This window comes from Mchenga conophoros, linkage group LG10, assembly GCF_057382185.1.
Source record: "Mchenga conophoros isolate Kocher_MC1m ecotype Shallow Benthic linkage group LG10, M_conophoros_male_GT1.1, whole genome shotgun sequence".
Taxonomy (NCBI): domain Eukaryota; kingdom Metazoa; phylum Chordata; class Actinopteri; order Cichliformes; family Cichlidae; genus Mchenga; species Mchenga conophoros.
The window spans coordinates 18,071,318-18,096,049 of NC_140535.1; the positions used below are offsets into that span (position 1 = coordinate 18,071,318).

The 24,732-nt window shown below is 40.4% G+C and overlaps 2 protein-coding genes and 1 long non-coding RNA gene across 7 annotated transcripts; 2 read left to right on the forward strand and 1 right to left on the reverse strand.

The window, feature by feature from the left end:
* Positions 1-553: 553 nt before the first annotated feature.
* Positions 554-12,782, forward strand: LOC146565708 (transcriptional coactivator YAP1-like). Of its 2 annotated transcripts, XM_085289042.1 has the most exons (9): positions 554-1,096; positions 1,427-1,656; positions 3,437-3,636; positions 4,379-4,533; positions 7,200-7,301; positions 7,541-7,644; positions 7,840-7,958; positions 8,327-8,427; positions 8,719-12,782. In XM_085289042.1, the coding sequence occupies exons 2-9, from the start codon at positions 1,456-1,458 to the stop codon at positions 8,895-8,897; spliced, it is 1,161 nt and encodes a 386-aa protein (XP_085145168.1). In that variant the 5' UTR covers positions 554-1,096; positions 1,427-1,455; the 3' UTR covers positions 8,898-12,782. The 2 variants fall into 2 exon arrangements, with proteins under 2 accessions (XP_085145168.1, XP_085145169.1); XM_085289043.1 differs by lacking the exon at positions 7,200-7,301 and having other exon boundaries at positions 556-1,096.
* Positions 1,385-19,045, reverse strand: LOC146565709 (uncharacterized). Its single transcript, XR_014894146.1, has 3 exons — positions 18,909-19,045; positions 4,383-4,497; positions 1,385-3,889 (listed from the first exon to the last, which is right to left on the reverse strand). It is a non-coding gene; the product is annotated as an uncharacterized LOC146565709 (long non-coding RNA).
* Positions 16,567-24,439, forward strand: birc2 (baculoviral IAP repeat containing 2). Of its 4 annotated transcripts, none has more exons than XM_085289040.1 (13): positions 16,567-16,696; positions 18,055-18,864; positions 18,944-19,224; positions 20,239-20,541; positions 20,703-20,991; positions 21,782-21,881; positions 22,028-22,106; positions 22,203-22,251; positions 22,646-22,888; positions 22,999-23,097; positions 23,474-23,629; positions 23,736-23,777; positions 23,908-24,439. In XM_085289040.1, exons 2-13 carry the CDS (start codon positions 18,771-18,773, stop codon positions 24,099-24,101), a joined length of 1,929 nt encoding a protein of 642 aa, XP_085145166.1. In that variant the 5' UTR covers positions 16,567-16,696; positions 18,055-18,770; the 3' UTR covers positions 24,102-24,439. The 4 variants fall into 4 exon arrangements, with proteins under 4 accessions (XP_085145166.1, XP_085145164.1, XP_085145165.1 ...); XM_085289038.1 differs by lacking the exon at positions 16,567-16,696 and adding an exon at positions 17,095-17,217; XM_085289039.1 differs by lacking the exon at positions 16,567-16,696 and adding an exon at positions 17,246-17,779.
* The last annotated feature ends 293 nt before the right edge of the window (positions 24,440-24,732 follow it).

A 24,732-nucleotide genomic window follows, 5' to 3' on the forward strand; every position in this document is an offset into this window, starting at 1 on the left:
AAAAATGTGCTTACAGAAACAATCAGAATGGAAAAATACTTTATTTGTTTTAACTTTTTTTTTTTTTTTTTTTTAAAGCTCAATCAGGTAATTGGCCTACATTTTTCATGAGGCATGAGTTCAAACTAACTTTTTCACTATTTTAAAATTAAAAAGTCAAGCATTTATTCAGATCAATAAGTCGTCAAGTCAAAGTTTATTAGCTAATATAAGACTCGGGCGCCCCCCGTGTGAGCTGCTGCCTTTGGTGGGTTATACTGAACTGAATTAGTGGACGCACTGCAGTCCAGAAAGACATTTTTCTTGAATTCAATCTGTTGGCCAGCTGAGCTCTGAGCTCACTGTAGCGCGTGTTTTCCACTAGAGGCAGGCGCTGTGTCCTGCGTGCCTGCACGGGACAAACAGGCTCCGGCTGGCTTGGCCTCATCAGGGGCGGATGTTTTCTCAGTACAACTTCCCAATTTCCCCACCCAACCCCCAAACCAGACGAGACCCAGGCCCGGACTCAAGAAGTGATCCCCCACCCACCTATCCCCTGAAAGTATATTATTGCGCTTGTCTCTTTCCCACCTCCCTCCTTATCCGCATTTGGCGCTGTGCTACTTTCATCAGCTGCACTGGAAAACCGCACAAACTGGAATCAAAAATCTAGGCAGAAAGTAGAATGACGCTCATTTCCGTCCATTGTAAGGGCTGAAAGTGACTCACATGATCCAAGTGGAGGTGTTAAAAAAACTCAGTCGTTTTTTGTTCCTTCTTATTGATAGTTCACACGTCTGTCCTAGGAGTGAAGTATTTCCCCTGCAACTGCGGCAGCTTTAAAGCCTGCAACCCCGCCCCTTCGCACTATCACGGGAATCTAGACTGAAAGCTGGATGTGAAAAAAAAAAAAAGTTTGGAGGTCTCGCAGAAACCACTCTTCTCCTACCAGCTTCCATTTATGCGTTTATTCTTTTACTTTGGGAGGTTTTCGGCTGAGACTTTGCGTCAAACCTGGGTGTCTTCCTGACTGTTTTCCCGGCTGAGATTTCTCCGACTTATTTTTTTCCTCTGCAGGAATACAGAGAGAGGGGGGAAACGGTCTGGCTGCTTAAAGGTATGTGGGAGGCATGTTGTCCACCGCTAAGACTGAGTTTGCTCTGAGATCCGTGCTTTAAAATGCGAACTTTCGACTTCTTTACAGAATGATTGGCAATCTGTTCACATCTGATTTACTTCCGAGACATTAGAGATTGGAAAAGAGCCACAACGACGCAAAAGTTCAAATGGGGTGGTGTTGGTGGTGATTGGGGAGGGGGGGTTTGGTGGGCAAAAAGTGTAAACAAATCCGATCATAACTCCAGCACTTTGACGGATCTAGTCTCAGCGGGCCCGGTGGGGGGGGTTTCTCTCCTTGTTTGTTTACGTTATTTCACTTTTTCGACAGATTTGTTTCGACAGTAAACTTTTGGCGACATGGACGCGCACCGTGGCGCGCCTCCGGCCGGGCAGCAGATCGTGCACGTCCGCGGGGACTCGCAGACGGAGCTGGAGGCCCTCTTCACGGCGGTGATGAACCCCAACGCGGCCAAACAGCCTTCATCTCTCCCCATGAGGATGAGAAAGCTGCCGGACTCCTTCTTCAGACAGCCGGATCCCCGGGGCCACTCCAGACAAGTACTAAAAACAGCCGCTGTTCTCTCACCATGCAGGCTTACAGAGCCGACTCTGCATTACACTCTTACACTCATGGCAAATCACAGCTGTGCAGTGACCACAGTGATGCAGAGCAATCCAAAAAACCTGCAGTCCGACAGAGTGGGGACACGACATGTTCTGTATGAGCAGGCAGGAGGAGGGGTGAATACTTTAGAAACACATGGAGCTGATGCATTACATTCTGATCCTTTAGGTTTTTCCTTGTTTACACATGCAAAACAAATATTAGAAATATAAAAAAGTAAGTAAAATGGAGCGGTTTTGTGGGTAAATAACAGCTTAACATGTACGTTTTATAAGACCTGGGGAATCTTGTTGCTTTCCTCCCTGCTTCCACATGGGTGGTAAATGGTTGCAGCTTAGGGTTTAAAGGGAAGTTGTTTACTTTAAGAGAATTTATTGTGCAAAAACACCAAACACTTCCTGCTGCTTCCATCTTCCTGATGCTTTCATCTGTTTATCTAAGTGTCAAAACGAGACGTCTTAGAAATGTCAGCCAGCTATCGCAGACTGCCGCTTCATAATACAAGTGTAAAATATTGCTCTTTAAAAAAAGAAGGGTTCAAAACAGTGTCTGTCCTGACTGACTGTCTTACTGAGGTTATTGGATTGTTTTCCCATTTTTCTCATTGCCGAATGCCTGCCGAGTTCAGTATTTTGTGTTGAGACTCTAAGAAAATGATATGAGTTGACTGATGATTGTATGATTCCTACTCTTACACAGAGTTTTAACCTGTTGTGTTAGCTGTCTTATATTTGTAGTCCTTCTGGCCACAGTAAACAGTTCAGCTGTGCTGCAAAATGATGCACGGCTCCCTATGTCTGACCTGCTCGACGTTTTCAGGTTTATGCAAAAGTGGCTGCTTTTTTTTTTTTTTTTTTTTTTTAGATTGTAAGTTACACTGCAAAATTATCAAAGGTAGGAATTTACCAACTTTGAATCCATAACTGTAAGTTGACGAGGATTTCACTTTATGCATAAAACCTTAAATGACTGTATCTGTTAAAGATTCGCCTTGTTTTTGTATATTTAAAGTGTTTCAGATATGTCCTTAACTCTACCATGTTAGTTTGCTGGAGGTGGCAGAAGTGAAGATGCTAAGATTTTCTTTGGGAGTGATCAGGATGGAGAAGATTAGAAATGAGTGGAGAAATAGAGACAAAGTTAGAGAGGCAAGGCTGAGATGTTGATGGAGATGCCAGGCAGGAGGAAAAGAGGAAGTTTGTAGATGCATTGAAGGAGGAGTTCCAGAGGGCTGGTGTGACAGAGGAACAGGGTGAGATGGAGCAGCTGTAAGAAGATTGTTATATGTTATAAAGGTATTGGTGAGATTCACAGAAGCCACAGGGAGAAACATTTGGATTTTCTTGTGACTACAAAGCACCTGTCATCTTTATCATTTAAAATTGCATAACACTCTGATTTATTTCACAATCATCAGTCATACCTCCTTAAACGGTTTCTTATATTTGTAGATGTGACTCAAACATGAGAATTCTTGCAGTGTGTCAGACTTGATCAGCAGTAACATCGGGACAACTGTGTGGAAAGCAACACTAGTACTGTGCACAGCACTGCGTAGCACTTGAGTTTGAACATGACCGGTTTAAATCTTCTTCCTCTTAGTGCTCACTCTGGTTTCCTTCCAGATCTTGTTGTCCATCCGGTCGGTTTATGTTTCTGATTGCCGTTTGTGGTTTCGTGACAGAGTTGTTAACCCTGCTTGTTTCTCGTCAGGCCAGTTCAGATGGAGGTGTGTGCGGCTCCCAGGCTCCTCATCACGTCCGCGCCCATTCCTCCCCTGCTTCCCTTCCTGTCAACTCCCTCTCCACTCAAGCAGCAGATGTAGCAGCAACACCAATCATACCCGATGACATGCCACTCCCCCGAGGTTGGGAAATGGCCAAAACACCGACTGGCCAGCGTTACTTCCTCAAGTAAGGTTAACCTCCAGTTTATCTGTGTTGCATCTCTTCTGCTCTGCAGGTTATTAGAAAGGTTGTGTAGGAGGAGCCCCGTTCATCTTGTTCCAATCCTCTCTGTTGTGCACTGGCACTCATCCTGTGTTGCAACAAGTGGTTTTCACAATTTTCCAAATCTCAAGGTGGCATCTTATAAGAATTTGATCACACTGATTGTTCAAGTGATTAATTTACAGTCACATTTGCTGCACTTTTGCTTGACAGCTTCCTGTAAAAATATGATAAAAATCATCAATAGTAGTTCAGGTTACGTGGATCATCAAACCGACCCATTTCAAAGCTAATTATATTTGCACCAAGAAACGTTTCTTTAGATTTTTCACTAGATTTTTTTCCTGCAACAGAAAGCAGTGCAAACAATGTGATTAAAAAGTGATGGGAAACAGTGAGGAGAGGCATGCAGGAGTGCTGCTGTAACCAAGGCCTGAAACAAATTAGCTGCATGCAGCCAGAAAATGTTCTGACTAGTTTTGCAACCAGTGCGGTTGTAACTTCACAGGAGCACATGGCCTGGCAGCTGACACTCCTGACAAAGGTCATTGTAGTTTACAGCAGCACAAATGTTGTCATTTGTCTGTGTGAATGTGATTGTGTGAGCGTCTGGTCGTACAGGTAAAGCAGGTCCGAGGCTCCTTATCCAGCAGGTTACAGTAGTTTAACAGTCACAGATACGTTTAGACTTGTTGTGTTTTTTCAGTCACCTGGATAAGACAACCACTTGGCATGACCCTCGCCTGGCACAGCTTCAGTCAGCTGCGGCTCAGCATCCCATCTCTGGCCCTCCGGTCCATGCCCACTCCCTCAGCAACCCAGCACCTACAACGCAACCACAAAACATCAACCCAGAGAAAGGTATCACTCTGCTAGCTCCTACAAACCCTCAGCTCGCCGTCCAGTTTCTTTGAAAAGCACAGACCTGCTTCTGATAATAACTCCACCTCCGGTGGATCAGGTCTTTGCTGGGTGGGATTTCTTTATCCTTTTGGTGGCTCTGGTGATTTTGGTGGGAGCAAAATCACAGAGACGGGACTCTTGGATTTCATCTGAGAGAAATCAGGAGTTTTCCTTACTTAGATGCAGGTTTTCCAGTTAACTGGACCGTCTTATCTTTAAATAAATTAAAATCTAAAGGTCAGTTCACCCAAATTGCAATTATTTATATATTTTCTTTGGGGGGTTTTTGACGGGTCAAATGACAGACTGACTGTAAATGTGCGTGGAGACAGCATGGGGGACTGCATGAAACAAAGTACACTGCTGCGTTTTGATGCAGCTGCACAATAAGAGATTTCTGTGTACATTCTTACAACCGGTCTTAAAATTAGTTAAATACAACGTCAGATAAACAACAACAAAACATGACATATTACATCGTGTCACTGCTTTAAAAAAATAACATAAAAAATTCAAATGTAGAAGCAGTGTGTGGGGAACAAGCTAAGTGGACCCTGACTGTTTCCTTAGGAAATTCGAGGTGAAGTAATAGCAAATGCACTTGATTAATTGATCAACACCATGTTTGAGCACCTATGAGTGAGTATTTATTGAGCAAAGACGACCACAATGATCTTAGATAAGCTGATGTTTCTGGCCATCGATCTGCAAAGGATTATAAAGTTATACAAGGTTATATAAGGTCTTCATTGTACAGTGAGAATTATTCACACGTGGAAAATATTCAAGAGAGTTGCCAGTCTTCTCAGGAGTGGATGTCCCAACAATGGTCAGATTATGCAATGCTTAGAGAAACTGCAACAAAAGGAGCTGCGTATCAGACTTGACAGGCTTCAGTTGGTTATTAAATGTTAAAGGTCATAGCATTACAGTTAGAAAAAGACTGAACAGGTAAGGCTTGTTTGGAAAGGTTGCCAGGAGAAAGCCTGTATGGCTCGGCTTTGCCAAGGTGGATCTGGACAAACCAAAAGACTTCTGGAGCAATGTCCTTTGGACAGGTGAGACCAAAGTAGAGATATTTGTCTGTGATGCACAATCACGTTTCACAAAAGCCAAACGCAGCATATCAGCACAAACGCCTCACGTTAACTGTCAAGCACGGCAGTGGAGGAGTGATGATTTGGGCTCATTTTGCAGCCACAGAACCACAGAATGTGTTACTTCAGCATTGTAACAGTGAGTCAGACTTCCTCCAATCATGCTCACACACTGCTTCTGCATTTGCTTTTCTCATTCATATATATACACACACACACACACACACACACACATACATATATATATATATATATACATACACGTATATACACACACACACACACACACACACACATATATATACACACACACACACACACACACACACACACACACACACACACACACACACACACACACACACACACACACACACACACACACATATATATATATACACATATATATATACATACATATACACATACACACACATATACACATACACACACATATACATATATATACACACATACACATACACATACACACACATATACACACACACATACATATATATACACACATACATATATATACACACACATACACATACACATACATACATATATATATACACACATACATATACATTATATATGTATGTATATATATACACACACACACACACACACACACACACACACATATATATATAAAAAAATTGTAGGGGGATGTACTTTCTTTTTGCAATGTTTTTTTTTCCCTTTAAACTTTCAAAACAAAAGTTTAACTGTAAATTTATTTTTGCTTATTTAATTTTCTGAATGTAACTTTGCTATAACTTTTCCTGCTGCGTTCAGTGAGAAAGACCTTAAAATCAAAAATTAAAGTCCTCCAGATGACTCCAAAAGAAAGACACGATTATTGAACCGACATCAGTATTTATTCAATAATCACCAGTGTAGATGATTAGTGATTGTTAAAGCAGATTAGAATAATATAGTTTGCCTTAAAAATTTGTTACATTATGTCAGCTTGTTTCTCCTTTCGATCATGAAGTTAAAAATTGTATAAGAAACTGTTCATATACAGTAATCGGTCAGAATCCCTTTTGTTCCTGTTTAAAAACCTTCTGCTATGTGGTCTCTAGAATTTCCTAAATGGTGATGGTGCTTTTGTAAAGGGGACTTCTATATTTTTCTGTTGTAATTTGGGTGAACGAAAGCATTTTTTTCAAGAAAAAGAAAATTGTGCAGTCCTTTTCTGTCTCTCCACCCCGGGACAGTACCATAACGAGGTGATAGTAGTCACCTCCCCAATGCCTTAAACGCACTGCATTCAGAGAGGATTCACACAGATTAGAATATTTTTCCTTCACAGAAAACACTGTAAGTATTTACCCTGTAACCTTCACTTCTATCCATAAAATCTTTACAAACTAGAGACAACACAGAAATTAAAGGACGTGGGCCATATTCTACTCTTTTTTTTCTTTAATTTTTTTTTTATTATTTTTTCTCTCAGTACTCCATGCTCTCCATCTACCATTTGCCTTCTCACTGTGTACTTTCACTGCTGTTCAGGTCCACTGCCTGAAGGCTGGGAGCAGGCTGTGACTGCAGATGGAGAGATGTACTACATCGATCACATAAATAAGAACACCACATGGGTCGACCCGCGTCTAGGTAGCACACTATCAAATTTGTGTCTCCTAAATTGACAATTCTTGTTTGTCAATGAGAACTATTTTGTTCCAATGTCCACCATCACAAGTTGCTTTGTGGCAGCCATAAAAAAAATTTAAAAAAAGAAAGATCGCAAAGTTTTGAAAAGTTTTCCTCATAACTGTAAATGCTAAAATGTTGTGAAAAATATTCAGGTAATTCTCAAAAAGCATCTCTTCCTGTCGTTTTCTGTGTTACAGCTCAGAAGATGAACCCAAGCATCCTTGCCATGGCAATGCAGCAAAGTCAGGAAAAGGACAGGCTCAGATGCAAGCAAGGCATCCCTCAGCAAATCGCACCACAGGTCAGGGGTCAAACTGCGCCCAAACTCTTGCGCTTCATTTTAAGTTGCACAGTTGTGTCCATAAGCTGCTGCATAGAGAAGTTTTTTTTTAGCTTACTTAGTTATCCTGTGCTGTATATCAGGTGTTCGGTTCAGTTTCAGTTTGAGTGTAACACAAAGTCATACAAGTAGGTGTGTGTGCGTCTTGCGTTTCAGGATGTAGGAGGAAGGAGCCAGATGCCCGGTGGGATGGACCACGACAGGAGCGCACAGACACTCGTCCCGTCTCTGGATGTCAGGATCAGAGCATCGAACCACGAACCTACACTTAATGGGTGAGTGGTGATCATTGAAGTCATGGGTGTTGACTCATAAGAAATTTAGAAGTGTTTACCCCCGCCCAAAAAAATAAAAAAATAATCAACTTGATCTTCACAGCATAACAAAAGCCTTTTAAATTTCAGGGAGATCAATCTGTCCAGTGAAACGTAAACCATCGTAATTCCATGTCCACTAAGTGGGAAGCCAACAAAAAGATCTGTGGTCACCACCTGCAAACAAATATTACATAAATTAATATTTCCAGAAGGCACTGGCAGTTCAGTCACCAGAAGAAGTTGATGTATCTGTAATCTCTTTAAAGTCTACTGTGAGCTGAGATGCTAAAACAAGGTAACTGTGGTTTGCATGTTTCTTTGTGCAGCGCTCACTCTCGCAATGAGAGCACTGACAGCGGTCTGAGCGTCAGCAGCCTACCCCGCACGACGGACCACATGCTGAGCTCTGTGGAGCACATGGACACTGGTAATGTACCTAAACACACAACATCCATGACACAAAAACACAGACTTGGGTTTCTGTGGTGGGGAAATAAGGCTTTTGATTAATCATCCATCCACACTCTAGCGAAACCAAATTAATGATTAACACAGTGTAAAGATCTTATCCTAGCATCCTTTGTTTTTAGTTGGGGTTATTTTGTGAGAGTAAATGTGTCGAAACTTAAGCCACTGACAGTGAAACTGAAATTCAGTGCAGTTTGAAATCTTTTGAACCTTTTGTTGATTTAAAGCAACATTTTTCTGATTCGTTCAGGTGACTCTGAGCCCCCCTCGATGGCCTTGCAGGACTCGATGCCCGTGCTCCCAATGTCCGAGGGCGAGGAACTGATGCCCTGTATCCCAGAGGGTCTGAGTTCAGACCTGCTGATGGACATGGAGACCGTTCTATCCGGCTCGCACATGGACAGAGACAGCCTGCTCACCTGGCTATAGACACGACCAGCCACTGGTCCAAATGTAATTTGGCATCAAATTTCCATAACGTGACTGAGAATTCTGGTGGATTTTTGGCTCCAAAGGTGGTACAGAACAACATTACAGAGAGAATATGCTACCGTTGTGTGATGGATAACCTAACACTACTCACATCCTGAGGAAGAAGGTGGTAAGCTGCTGGTATTTTACTCTTTTTGGCCCTGGTTTTAAAGAGAAGCACGACAGAACATCCATGTTTTCATTTTTCTAATAACACTCCATTCTTTTTAGTCTTTACTTGGTAGCTGGTTTGGAACAAACTTTTAAAGTGCCCCGTTATACTCATTTACAGGTTCAGAATTTTATTTTAAATGTTTACTAGAAAAATCTATAAATGATTTTTTAATGCTGGTTTTCTCAAACTGTACATTTAAAAATGCCTTGTCATTTACACTCCTGTCTCTTTAAGATGGTCACTAAAAGGCTGCTCTGTTTGGTTGGTTGAAATGACAAAAGCAAGGAAACACTGAAGAGGTTATGAAGTTAACAGGTTTTTAACAGTCTAAGAGGCGTTGGGTGCAAGCAGAAAAACATTATTCACATTAGGATTAAATTCAATAGTTGATTATTTTCTCTCACAGAGAGCATTTTGCATGTAATTAAGGCTAAAATCACAGCACTCCTATAGTTTTTAACATATGTCAATGATGTTTCTGTCTGGTCGAGGAACTCTAACGTTAGGTACATTTATAATTACCAACTCTGTTGGTGATACAAGGGTGGCCTGCATCTGGATTTAACTAGTTCCTCGTGCTTGCTTTTGGGCTCTGCAAAACTGCCAAGTGGGTAATATGTGTTACATAGTGAGTTAGATGAGTAACGGAGGAAAAGCCTGAACTGCTTAGAAAGCCCCTCAAACTGTTTAGCAATATCATGAAGTCCAGTACATGGTGTGGCATGCAAAAATTAATTGTAAAACACTTTAACCAAAAGGTGGCAGTGTTTTACAATAAAATTTTAGTGTAGTTGTCCACGCAACAAAATGGAAGTTTGTTTCTGCCACTTGAAAGAAAGATCTGCAAATTCTTTCTAAGTTGAAATTTATCTCAAAATTTAGATTTTTAAGTTAAAAGTTTGAGATAATTAAAAATTTTAGGAAGTATGTTTAATTATCACCTACAAACCCCCCCCCAAAACTGTGCCATTAACAAGCTTTCTTACACCCAGAAATGCATTATTTTATGTGTTTTTCAAAATATTTTGTGTTACTATCCAAACATATGAACTTTAATATTTCTTTTTTAAAAATTATACTTTTTTTTTTACCCAAATTATTAGGCTTAATATGATAGTAGCATGAATTCTGTACACATGTCACACTAACACTAACTTTTATCATGTTTGAACATCTCATGCTGATCTCAGCAGATTAGCTCACACAGAGTAGAGACTACACTGACACAGTGCGCCGCCTTGTGGTTCAAAGTGGTATTACAGAAGAGTACAGGCCAGCCCCATTTACTCTTCAGCTGATATCATGTTTGCAACACACAGACATCATCGCTACAATAAGATCCTTTCAACATTCACAGAAATAACAACAGCATATTAGGGGTACTTTAAAAAAACAGAGTGAATTCACAAAAAGAGCATTTCAAAAGAATAAAAGTGGTACAGAAGCGATACGACGTTTTGTTACACACACTTTTAGTGGGTTACTACGTCAAAACAGCCTCTAAATTCAGATTTTTAAATGTACATGTGTGCTAAAAACAACAACAACAAAACATTCCTAGCAAGGGTCAGAACTAAGCAATCAAACTCAAGAACTAACACTAGGTGCGTTATACCTGACTAAAGACCTCCTGCTGAAAAGCTGCCACTTTTCTGGTTTAGGGACTTGATGCAGTCTTGTGGTGTGACTCTATAGAATTTGTCATGAATGAAGATGCTAAAAGGAGTCGCATTTACTTCCAAACCTTAAAAGCAGTTGTTTGAAATCCTCACAAGCAGAAGTATTAAAACTTGGTCTAAAGACCTGACAATTCAAAGTCTGCCATTAAATAAAAATAATAAAAAGAGCTACAGAGTGATGCCACCATACAAAGGAGTCTTAGTTTGAAGACTAAAACTAGAATATAATCTGCTTTCAGGAGTCCTCCTCACACAGAGAGGAACTGTTACAGAGAACATCTTCAGTGAATGATCTCATGATCACTGTAACGCAATGTCTCCCAATACAGGATTTTCCCCCAGCAAATGGTAATCCCAACTCATCTGGTGATTTGATGAAGTTTATTAATTAATTAGCCCATCTCTGTTCTAAAAAGAAACCCTCACACCGCTCTGATGTAAAATCTCTGCATATACAGTTACTAACATACAGGTTTTACTTGTCTTGTTGCCATGTTAGGTTGCATTTTATTCCCATGATTTTGTGCACACAGAACTGGATTGAAACTTCACAAGTATGTGTTAGAGATTTGTTATACTGGATTGCGTAGCGTGTGGCTGCTTTGTCCACTCCTTTTCTTTGTTGGGTTTTTTTTCTAACATAAATTAAATCATCTGCCAGCATTCCTCCAGCTTTGATAATTAAACTGGTTTATTCCCTTTTTTGGCTTGAGGCAATCCTAATGATTCTCCTCGTATAACACCAAAGCACCACCTCCACACAGAAAAAACGTGCAAGCCAAGTTTGAACTTCTCAACTGCAAATCAGCTACAATTTTTATCATTGCTGTTTATTTTTCAGATGCACTTTTCTACTATTTCAGGCATCCAGTCTTACCCCTTAGTTTCCTAAATTGCAAATGCATCAAAATTAATGGGGAGGATGTCAAAGGCTAATTGATTTTCTCATATTCAATGAAACGATAAGTCATGTGTCTGATTTACATTATATTATTTTTAGAATATCTTGTAGAAGATGCAGTCTTTCATTTGGGCTTGTTGTTTATTAACCAGTAAAATTTACTGCAACAACTAACCTGTTTCACAGTCTACAGCTACTTGATGTAGATTAGATGGTTTTACAGGAAAGCAGCATCATACCAGCAGTTTTGCATGGATAGGAATGCATTAGATGCCTGGAATAGTAGGAAAAATACAATATTATCATAGAGAAATAATCTTTTTTTAGTGCTAATAAGATATTGATTTGCTGCCACACTGTAGAGTTAGAATTGTTTGTGGATCAAGCGAAACGTGTCGTGCTTCATAAAAGGACTTCAGCATAAATCAAAGATCCTGTTCTGACTTCTCCAAAAAGAAAAATACTAAATGCGGATGCTGTGTTTGTAGTATATATTGTACTCTAACTGAAAAGGCTATCTGAAGTTGCAATGCAGGAGGCAAACATCAGCTGGGGAGCAGTTTAATTCTCCCTTATTAGTAAAGCTATGTAAGAAGTGTATAATCTGTTTGGTTTTTTTGTTGTTTTTTAACTGCTCGGTTGTTTCTGCAGTGTGTGTTTGTATATTTTATCTAAAGTTGAAGCTTTTAATTGTTGGTGAAAGAATTTCCTCTAACCAGCATTGTTAAATATATCTATTAGTATACAGTATAGAGTAAAAAGGTATAATTAACCCTCCCCCACAGTCAACGTTTTGTGATGTTTCCTAAAATTTAAGTACCAAACTTACTGAGCGGCTTACTGCTCGTACACATAGTGCAACACACTACCTAGCCTAATATTTATCTGAGGATGCATGACACTTGCTATGTATGTTACATATAATGACTTTTGTTATCCTATTTACAGAAAGTTTGGATGCAATCAGACTTATTTTATACCTTTTTATGCATGCGATTTATATAAATGTTCTTTGTAATCATTTTAAAGGAGTTTCTGTTTAACAAACTTTTATGTACCCCTAAATAAAAACATTGTTTCTTGTGATGTGCTGAGTTTGTATTGTACTTTTCGTACCAAACAAAATACTCTCCCTTACAGTTCTGAGGTTTTTATGTATTAAAAAACAATAAATGTAATAAACTTACTGCTTCCATAGGAATTAAGAGGGTATGAAATTCACTAGATTAACTGATCATCAGCAGGTGTGGGCACCTCTATAAAAGCAGACGCTTTGGAGCATTCAGGTGTGTATTAACACAATGCCTAGAAGGAAAGACATCAGCAACGATCTTAAAGAAGCGGTTGTTGCTGCGCATCCATCTTAGACCGCCTTTATTTCTTGTTTTCAGTAGCAACCAATGCCTATGATTGTCCCAGAGCACATTTTGAACAACACCATGGGCATTTCACATTTCACACAGGTGGCTAGTTGTTACACTCTGGAAATGAAATGAAGGTGAGTGTTATTAACTCTCTGGGGTTGTATAAGCAGTTATAAATCATTTTGTAATGACATTATGAAAAAAGAGAAAAAACCCTCCTTTCTATTGGTGGAAAAATGTACCATGTCAACCAGTTTAACATGGTTGTTTAGGAAGAGGGGAGATTTTTGGGAGTGATGGCAGAGACGCATAGAGAGAGCAAGTTTCGAGATGTGACAGATTTGTGACGTTTAGCATGGAGTGTACAGTTAGTGTGTTGTGTTGTCTTGTGTAGTTAGTATATTCGTTGTTTCGTTTTGTGTGTCAGTAAGGCACTAATGAATGTCACAAAGGTAGATTGCAATGTAAACACTGTCCCCAGGTGGATGCTGGAGACAGTGTCTGCTGCTGCCTGCATGCCTGCTGCTGTCAGGCCTGCAGGTTTTAGGCCAGATGCATTTTTAGATAAATAATTGTATATACAGTGGGGCAAAAAAGTATTTAGTCAGCCACCGATTGTGCAAGTTCCCCCACCTAAAATGATGACAGAGGTCAGTAATTTGCACCAGAGGTACACTTCAACTGTGAGAGACAGAATGTGAAAAAAAAAATCCATGAATTCACATGGTAGGATTTGTAAAGAATTTATTCGTAAATCAGGGTGGAAAATAAGTATTTGGTCACCTCAAACAAGGAAAATCTCTGGCTCTCACAGACCTGTAACGTCTTCTGTAAGAAGCTTTTCTGTCCCCCACTCGTTACCTGTATGAATGGCACCTGTTTGAACTCATCATCTGTATAAAAGACACCTGTCCACAGCCTCAAACAGTCAGACTCCAAACTCCGCCATGGCCAAGACCAAAGAGCTTTCGAAGGACACCAGGAAAAGTATTGTAGACCTGCACCAGACTGGGAAGAGTGAATCTACAATAGGCAAGCAGCTTGGTGTGAAAAAATCAACTGTGGGAGCAATCATCAGAAAATGGAAGACATACAAGACCACTGATAACCTCCCTCGATCTGGGGCTCCACGCAAGATCTCATCCCGTGGGGTCAAAATGATCATGAGAACGGTGAGCAAAGATCCCAGAACCACACGGGGGGACCTGGTGAATGACCTGCAGAGAGCTGGGACCAAAGTAACAAAGGTCACCATCAGTAACACACTACAACGGCAGGGAATCAAATCCCGCAGTGCCAGACGTGTTCCGCTGCTGAAGCCAGTGCATGTCCAGGCCCGTCTGAAGTTTGCCAGAGAGCACATGGATGATACAGCAGAGGATTGGGAAAATGTCATGTGGTCAGATGAAACCAAAGTAGAACTTTTTGGTATAAACTCAACTCGTCGTGTTTGGAGGAAGAAGAATACTGAGTTGCATCCCAAGAACACCATACCTACTGTGAAGCATGGGGGTGGAAACATCATGCTATGGGGCTGTTTTTCTGCCAAGGGGACAGGACGACTGATCCGTGTTAAGGACAGAATGAATGGGGCCATGTATCGTGAGATTTTGAGCCAAAACCTCCTTCCATCAGTGAGAACTTTGAAGATGAAACGAGGCTGGGTCTTCCAACATGACAATGATCCAAAACACACCGCCCGGGCAACAAAGGAGTGGCTCCGTAAGAAGCATTTGAAAGTCCTGGAGTGGCCTAGCCAGTCTCCAGACCTCAACCCCATAGAAAATCTGTGGCGGGAGTTGAAAGTCCGTGTTGCTCGGCGACAGCCCCAAAACATCACTGCTCTCGAGAAGATCTGCATGGAGGAATGGGCCAAAATACCAGCTACTGTGTGTGCAAACCTGGTAAAGACCTATAGTAAACGTTTGACCTCTGTTATTGCCAACAAAGGTTATGTTACAAAGTATTGAGTTGTATTTTTGTTATTGACCAAATACTTATTTTCCACCCTGATTTACGAATAAATTCTTTACAAATCCTACCATGTGGATTCATGGATTTTTTTTTCACATTCTGTCTCTCACAGTTGAAGTGTACCTCTGGTGCAAATTACTGACCTCTGTCATCATTTTAGGTGGGGGAACTTGCACAATCGGTGGCTGACTAAATACTTTTTTGCCCCACTGTAACTTTGTTTACAAAATGTGTACATAGGTTTTCATAATTTATTATTTATTATTGCATTTCAAGTTATGAAAATAATTTGATAACTATTACTAGGATTTGTTTTTTGTGTGATTTCAGATCAGTTGGGATAATACAGTATGTCAATGGAAAAATAACTGTAAATTCAGACATGTGAAATTGAGCTGAAAACAATGATACCAAGCAAGGCAAGGTAAAATAAATAAATAAATACATAAATAGAGAAAACAATTTGAAGATAAAAATACAAATGTAAAACCAAAAGTAGCCAAAAATCACCAATTATACCCTGGACCTCAGAAGGTTAACTCAAAAAAAATAAATCATCGGGTATAAATTGTTGTTCATGACTTGTGCAGGTTTCTGACATTTTGTGTAAAATTACACATGTAACAATCTGATTTTATTTTTTTTAACAAACAAAGTATGAAACTTAAGTTAGAATTGTTTTTTGACTTGTATTTGTAAATGAACCGCCCCATGTTGTGGAGCTTTCTGGATTTTACATTTATTGGGCTACATATTTATTTATTATACAGGCTATACGATACATATCACATGTGAATTTGGATTTTATGTCACTGAAATGTTTAATTATGTGGGCTACAGAAAATAATTACATTATGGACTATATTTACCACCCAATTTGATTTCCATGCCATCCTCATGCCACACTAAGAACATTTCTCCAGGTCTGCCCTCGTGAAACATTGGAGTTGACAAAGGGTTTTGTTTCTTTCTTTCTTTTTTTAACCATAAAAGACACATTAATGGCAACTCATTCCACTTCATAACAACTGGCAACACAGATGCTATCAACCATCCAACCCACAGCCATGAGCATTGTGCATGCTCCTCTTGTGCTTACATGGGTGGGCACTCCAGCTTCTTCCTACAGCCTAAAGAGGTAGGTGTGTGTGTGTGTGTGTGTGTGTGAGTGAGTGTGAGTGAGAGACACAGAATATGTGTATGAAAGATTGCCTAACTGGCAACCTGTACAGGATGTTAAATACAATAAAAAAAAGATTAGAAAACATTTTTTTATGTATACATACTTAAATGGTGATTTTAAGCTGCTTGATCACTCAGTTATTGAATCAACACCACTGTCAAGTGTACTTGCTTTGTCTCAGACAGCATTTGGGGCTGTCTCGATTCTCGGTACATTAATGTGTTAAGCAAATTTCCCCCAAGGGGGGGGGGGGGATTTGCAGAACAGTGAAACCTTTATTCATACTGAAATTTTAAATTATTCAGAAAAACAAAGACTTTGCCGTTGAAGGGAAATTTGACGAAATTTTAAGAACTTCACGCTGTGACTTGTGGGGGCGTGGTGTGAAGGGAAAGCCCGACCCACATGCATTCAGTCATTCACGGGTTTAAAATGATTCACTGCATCGAAACGACTGCCTTGTGTTCACCAAGCCCTCTATGTAAGTATCTCATTTAATGGAATTTTTAAAAATGATTTTTATTTTAATCTAATAATCCTAAAATGTGACAAGATTTAAACTTGTGTCAGACTGTTGTTGGATTACGAATCTCCTGTAAATGTAAGAACATTTCTATATTTTTAATTCATCCACGAAGTCTTACATAAAAAGGTGAGTAGTATTAATAAGCTAGCTCATGTAATGTGGCTCTTTTTGTGTTGTTTAATGTGAGCTGACACAAAAACTGATTACTGCAGGGTCTGTTAGTGTATCAGTGGATTTTTAGTGGATTTTATCAGTGAAATACGAGCGAGAACATTTTTGACACAAAACATGCCGTTTTTAGTTTGTTATCCATCCAACGTGGCGACCTTTGGGACCCCAAGCACGACTTTCGGATGTAGGGACTTACCTGTGGGATATCTTATCGATTCATTCATATTTTGGTTCGTTTTAACCGGAAGTAAACTCGTGGGGGCGTGACCAGAATTTTCGGGACTTTCCGAGCATATTGGAAAGCGGTGAGTTAGCACAACAGTGGAAAGGACATATCACGCCACGTTGCTAATAACGTACCGTCTGGCGTTTTGCGTCACGGACATCAGCTAGTTTTTATTTCCCTTCCTCAGTGTTGTGGCCCCGCGCGTTAACGAAGCGGAAAGTGACTGCAATTCATGTTAGCAGCCGTTAGCATTAGCAAGCTAACGCCCGTTGCAAAGCTTATAATATCTTTCTTTAGCTGCTTGCTAACCGTGCGTTTTGGTTCATACTTTGATTGTGCGAAAAAAAAATGTAAATAAACCAAGTGCCCTCCTAACCTGACATGTTAATTGTTAGGACACATTAAATGGCTAAGACAGGAACTCTGTTGCGTAATTACAGACAGCTGGTGTGGAAAGTACCTGGCGGAAATACCGTACCTGCCACTGCAGTTTACAGCAAGTCTTATCCCTTTTCTCCAAGAATGAGAGCCCACGTTTGAATGCGGGCTCTCCTTGTCAATCTTCGCACTTTCAGTTTTGATTTATTAAGAAGTCAGTGTCAGGTGGGTTATAGGATCGCTCCAGCGATTTTCACATGAAGGTCAGTAGATCTGTCACAAGGTCTAGCTGCCATTTGTTGTGTAATGGTTTTGCTCCGAAACTGCTCTCGAAAGTGACAGGAATCGATCCTAATTTTATGTTTCAAATATATCACTTTGGAGACTTAAGCTTTAGCATCAAAACAGTTTGACATTTGTTTCTGTGACCTGCCGTGTAATTTTATATCAACTGAGCCTGCAAGATTTTCACTGCTGAAATGGCCATGAAACATAACTACAGCATGTCTTATGTATGTTTTTTTCTTGTCATTTACAGATTCTGCTGATATAAAGGAGGCACTCGTGTTACCCCTGGAGGATTAAATTTTTTTTAGTGTTTTGTTTTTATTGAATTATGAACCCTTAAACACCCCCAAAAAGGGATGTCCAAGATGGGGGGAGGGGTTTGAGAGCAGGAATTCCTTGGTCTGTGTGTGTGTGTACATCTGCTAGAGGCAAATTTTTAACATGTTTTGTTTGTTCGCATAACCATATGCTATATGTTTGAGTTGGAGCGGTTTGGTGGCATGTCAGATATGTGTTTCCTAAGCGTGCATAACGATCCTGGGTGATGTCATGTTTACGTGTGCATTTTACTCACCCTGTGTCATTACTGCAGAGGATGGATTTTGTTTGACGTTCATCTGCGTTAACTGTGGCTAAAAGAGAGATGCTGACATTTAGGCAGTTAAATGTTTAGGTTCAGGTGTACCTCTTTGCTAGGCATAGGTAATATGCATGAAAGTAAAGATTGCATCATGGTTGTGGTGAAACTAAGATTTTTTTTTTTATTTGCACAAGAGCTCTTAAGCTTTAATTATCTTGATCTCGCTAAGAGCTCCCTCCTCTTTTGCATCCTTATCCATTCGTCTGCTTACCTCTTCGGCATTACTGAGTGTGTTTGTGTGAGAGAGCAAGACCTTGGGTTTTCTCAAACCCCTCTCCCTCAGAGGGACATCTCTTTTTCCTTATCTACTGCACTAAATTCCCAAAATGGAAACTCTTCTTCAGCTTAAAAACAATCAGTTTTTAATGGGTCTGTTTCGCAATGGGCCTCCACCTGAACTGCAATATGATAACTCCTCAGGTATATATGTACATTTTTTTCTTTTGAATTTATTTGTATCTTACCTTTGAAACTCAAACAATTTGTTTTTAATCTCTAGAGCTCTTCCGCATCTCAACCTTTGCTCGATTCCCAACATCTGCGGTCACCGAACGAAGTCTGGCGAGAGCAGGTTGGTTCTACACCGGCGTGGGTGACCGCGTGCAGTGTTTCAGATGTAACGTGACAGCTGAGGGCTGGCAGCCCGGCGACTGTCCAACAGAGAAACACAGACAGCTCTCTCCTTCCTGCTCCTTCATCCAGAGCCTCCCATCTACAGCCAACCTCCTCTCCTCTTCTCATTCTGCCTTCTCCCCTCTCCGCATTGTCCCAGCGATACCAGTAAGATCATCAATGCATGCTTCTTCAAATAAGAGTTATTACCACTCAAATTTTGGAGTCACTTAGAAATGGCTTTTTTCAAACCTGTGGTCTAGAGCAGGGGTAGGGAACTCGAGAGCTGGTGGCCAGCAGGTTTTACATGTGTCCTTGATCCAACACAGCTGATTTAAATGGCTAAATTAGCTCCTCAACATGTCTTGAAGTTCTCCAGAGGCCTGGTAATGAATTAATCATTTGATTCAGGTGTGGTAGATCTAAAACCTGCAGGACACCGGCTCTCGAGGACTAACGTTTCATACCCCTGGTCTAGAGGATCATCCTTTGTGGATTTGATCAGTCTAAAAGTTTTCTATAAAAATATAAATTATAGTAAAGAACTTGCCAGAATATTCTTGAGTCAAGAAATTAGTTATTCCATCAAGTAATTTCCAAAAACATTGAGAACTTTAACACAACTCTGTGTACTGCTACTTTCACAAACGAGCTCAGTCAGCCTTTTAGCGGTATCATTTAATGAGACTCCAATGTGGGTGGTACACCATCTTCCACATTTTCCTATTCTAATTAGAGGTAGTTTTTGGTTTTCAGTTGGTGGTAGTGGTACGCATTATTAGAACAAGAACCTTTGAGGAAGTGGGAATTTTGAGGCTCAGCTGGGCAAATTTATTGTTCTATTATCAGAACAGTTCTCAGCTGTGCTAGTATAATTGACAAAGGGTTTTTCTAATAATCAGTCACCTTTTTAACATGATGACTCACAGGCAACACAATGCCTTGTTCAAAGATGGATAGATTAGATTAAATTAATCATTTACAAGTGTTATAATCCCTTTGATGTTAGATTAAAGTAACCAGCTTTTTTTTATTTTTAAAGTTTTTCTTATTGATATGTTACATTTCTCTCAATTTCTTTTAAACAGTTATTCTTAATAGTTCTTCACAGTAAGATTAATAGATTAGTGCCCAGAGGCACTGAGCTGTCTAAGTTTTTTTTATTTAATTTTTTTTATCTAGCTTTCTGGTCCCGGCCCAGCTGCTGCTAACACAGCAGTAAGCCAAGGTGAAGAGCCTGTTGGCTACCTGAATATGGCCTTCTCTGCTCCTCCGCCCTCCAGCCCACTGAGCTCGCGAGGTGTTGAGGACATGTCCCACCAGAGACCAACATGCCACAACCCAACCATGCGCAGAGAGCAAGACCGCCTGGACACCTTCCATTCCTGGACGCTCTCAATCATCATGCCTGCTGAACTCGCCAAAGCTGGCTTCTATTACCTAGGGCAGGGCGATCGAGTGGCCTGCTTCAGTTGTGGAGGACAGGTGTGTGTGTTGTTGTTTGTACTGGGTTTATTCTGCTTAAAGCCCTTTGTTAAAACAGTTATTTTACAATATAAAAATATGAGGCAGTATTATAAAGATGGGCAACATCATTCAGACACCAAACTGATGAAGTTTGGTTTTGTCTTTCTTCCCCTTTGCAGCTAAGTAACTGGGAGCCAGGGGACAGAGCATTATCTGAACACCAGAGGCATTATCCAAACTGTCGCTTTGTCCGAGGTGACAGGGCTGACAACGTGTCGCTAGCTGGTGCAGCAGCAACTGCATCCTTAGCTGCGAATTCCCAGATGTCTTCAGGAGCCACAGTCCTCACCAATGTGTCCAACCCTGCCATGCAGCAGAGTGAGGAGAGGCTGCTCACTTTTGTTAACTGGCCATCACGTATCCCCGTCCGCCCAGAGCAGCTGGCTAAAGCTGGCTTCTACTACGTAGGTATGGATGCTGTCAAAGAGGCACACCTGTTCAGTGACCTTGACTGATTTACCTTCATTAATTGACGTGTGGAACTTTTTATTGGGAGGTTATGCTACTCATTGGCTGCTGTCTGTAAATAAGGTGCTGTATTCTTCTAAAGTGGCCAAAAAGGCAGTTAATGCTAGTTTCAATATAAAAAATTAATATGGTTGAAAAACCATATTAATTTGTATGTTTTTAGTGCCAAAGTCAGACCCTTGCACGTGTAAATCACAGATGAAAAAGTTTCGTTTGACTTTGGTCATTATAAGAAATGCTTACTAGGTGATAATGTTCCTGGAAATTTACTCAGAATCTTTCCCTTACATGAAGTGGTTGTAATGCCAGTAACTTCGGAGGGTTTTCCTGCTGTTTTTGAGGGAGTTCCACAGAAGAGTTTTTCTTATAGAGTTTCTCTGATTTCACTGGAAAGTCCTCAAATAAAATATATCAAGGGGGACACCTGGTTATAAACTCAATGGTCATAACGAAACTAAAGCATCTAAATGTGATGAGATCAGTGCTTTCGAGCTGAAAGCAAAATGAAAGAAGTGAAAAGAAGGTGTGTGTGTGTGTGTGTGTGTGTGTGTGTGTGTGTGTGTGTGTGTGTGTGTGTGTGTGTGTGTGTGTGTGTGTGTGTGTGTGTGTGTGTGTGTGTGTGTGTGTGTGTGTGTGTGTGTGTGTGTGTGTGTGTGTTCTTCCCCCCTTTCTTAAATTTGCCCAAAGCTTCTTACTGAAACTGAAAGCTCTTTGTTTGCCCCTCCTGAAGGTCGTAATGATGATGTCAAGTGTTTCTGTTGCGATGGAGGCCTGCGATGCTGGGAGTCTGGAGATGATCCATGGGTGGAACATGCTAAGTGGTTTCCTCGGTAAATACTGCTGTTGTAAAGTCGATTTGTCGTCAGTTTTATCCAGAACACAGTGTGCTGTAGAAAAGCGCTGCTTAGGCAAATGGTGTGCGTACCTGCGGTGGTTCATGAATGTTTGTATTCTTGTACCTCTTTTTTAACTGCAGGTGTGAATATTTGCTCCAGGAGAAAGGACAAGACTTTGTTCACCAGATCCAAGCTCGATTTCCTCGGCTTTTTGAGCAAGTTAGTAAAGACAAACACATCTGAGATTTAGTTCAAACATGTGGTTTGGAATGAGTCATTAAAAAAATGCTGTTTTCTCCCTTTTTTCCACAATAGCTTTTAACAAATGGAGACAATAACTCCAGAGAGTTTGTGGATCCACCAGGTGAGTTTGGAAAATGAAATTCTTTACATTTTTGAAAGGTTTGTTAAAATCTCTCCAAAAAGAATATTTAAGAAAAGAATAAACTTTATTGTCCCACATAGGATCTTTAACCAGCAAAATAAGACAAGATAAAAATGAATTCTACCATAATATACTTGCAGCAAACATTCGAGTGCACAACAATGTGATTCCGGACCTTTTAAACTGAGCAGAGTCCTTATTTAAAAGTGAAATAGATGTTGGGAGGACTGAGAGCAGAGAAACGATATAGGATTGTTAACAATTTTATGAGTCTGATGAATAAAAATGTTCTCATATTCTGATCGGAGAGACTGGTGCTCTTTGTTTTCTGTTAAAACTGAAATCCATAAATGTCTGCTTTCTCTTCACTCAGTGGTTCACCTCGGTCCTGGAGAGGAGCGGTCTGAGGATGCCGTCATGATGAACACCCCCGTGATAAAGTCTGCTTTAGAGATGGGCTTTGAGCGAAGTCTAGTCAAGCAAACGGTCCAGAGCAAAATCCTGACCAGTGGAGAGAACTACAGGACAGTCCAGGAGCTGGTCTCAGACCTGCTGAGTGCAGAAGATCAGAAAAGAGAAGAGGAGCGAGAGATGCTGGCAGAGGCGATGGCATCAGGTGGAGTTGACATTGATACTGTTCTCACTCCCTTAATTTATGGAAATGTAAAATCAAATCGGTTTAGGTGTTCCGTTGCAGTGAAATGATAATCTTTCCTTTCCTTTCAGATGGCTTCACCTTTGTGAAGAGACACCAGGCAGCTTTGATCCAACGACTAAAGAGTGTAGAGCCACTGTTTGAGCATTTAAGAGATCAGAATGTGTTGAGTATGTACATTTTTCAGCCCTCATATCTCAACAAACACAATTTTTGTCTGAATTCACATCCGTTCTTGGTTAAATAACAAATGAAAATCGGAAACATAATTTTGTCAGCAAAACCCTAATCATAGAGCCAGGGTTACATTTTTGTGATTTAAAAACATGGAGACGAAAGACCTGCACCTGGTGCCGATGCACAAACCTAGAGTGTTTGGTGTCAGGGGCAAATACTGTTAAATCAGATGGTGGATTTCTGGGTAGCCTCTGTTCTCAGTTTTAAATAAAGGTACAACATAACTTGAGGTGCAACAGTGTAATATTTTGTTGCATCTTTTATTTCAGCTGCTTAAAGTGTTTCACGTGTGCCCTTCTTTACCTGCAGGTGCTGAGGAGTATAGCGGTCTTCTGGCTCAGACATCTGCTCAGCAGCAGACTGCCAGGTTGATAGAGCTCATCCTCACAAAGGGAAATGCGGCAGCTGAGGTCTTCCGCAACTGGATTCAGAAAAATGACGTCCACCTGCTCAGAGATCTCATGGGTATGTGTGTAAGCAGTTCAAATACAGACGGGTTTGCACTGGAAACCATGACGGTGATCAAACTGTAGCTCAGTGGTTAAGTGCGTGCTGTCTTTTCTGCTTGTAGCTCAGTCGAACGAAGCTGCATCGCCAAGCCAGGATCTTTCAGGTATGTAGCCTGAAGCAGAGCTCACTGTCCTGTTAAATTGTTTTGTGTTCAACTCACTTTACTGTTTAATTACCATCTCTTCATTTACCTAATTTTTTTTTCTTTTTTAAAAATCTCCTTTGTATTACAGACCTCCCAATGGAGGAGCAGCTGCGGCGCCTACAGGAGGAGCGTACATGCAAGGTGTGTATGGATAAAGAGGTCAACATCGTCTTCATCCCCTGTGGACACCTGGTGGTGTGTAAAGAGTGTGCGCCATCACTGCGAAAGTGCCCGATCTGCAGAGGCCTTGTTAAAGGCACAGTTCGAACCTTTCTCTCATAAGCAGGAGATCTGCTGTCACAGTTTTATCATGTAAATCTAATTAATAGGCTACAGTTTATATTTATTGGAAAGGGTGGCAGGGTAATTGCACACCTTTTTTGTTTTTTTTTTTTCTTTTTCCAACTTGTATGACTCACAAGTTTGTAGATTTATCTACATAACGAGATGAAGCTCGCAGACTAACCGTATCTGAAAGTGATGTAGAGTTGTAATGCTCATGCTTTTACTTATACTTTACCCTAAACTTAACAAGTCAGAAAATAGATGAAAACACAATGTTCAGTGCAATCTGTCTACAAATGACATGCTTGAATTTTAATAAAACAATCACTTTCAGAGTTGCATCTGTTATTGTGGTCTTTTCATTCATGCAGTAGATGTGTTTGCTACTGAGATAAAAAGGCACCTTTCTTTTAAATCATGGATTCTATCAAGCCCGATGATGATAGCTGTTAAACAACGATCATGACTGTAGTGGCATTGCTTTCACTGCTGTTGATATATTAATTGTCCTAGTTTGTCAAACATTAACCTGCATGTGCCAAAGAAAGTGTCAGTGCAAGCTGAGTGCCATATGGTCACTCTTTAAATTAAGCCACAAAGAGAAACTGCATCAGATGATTACAGGGGA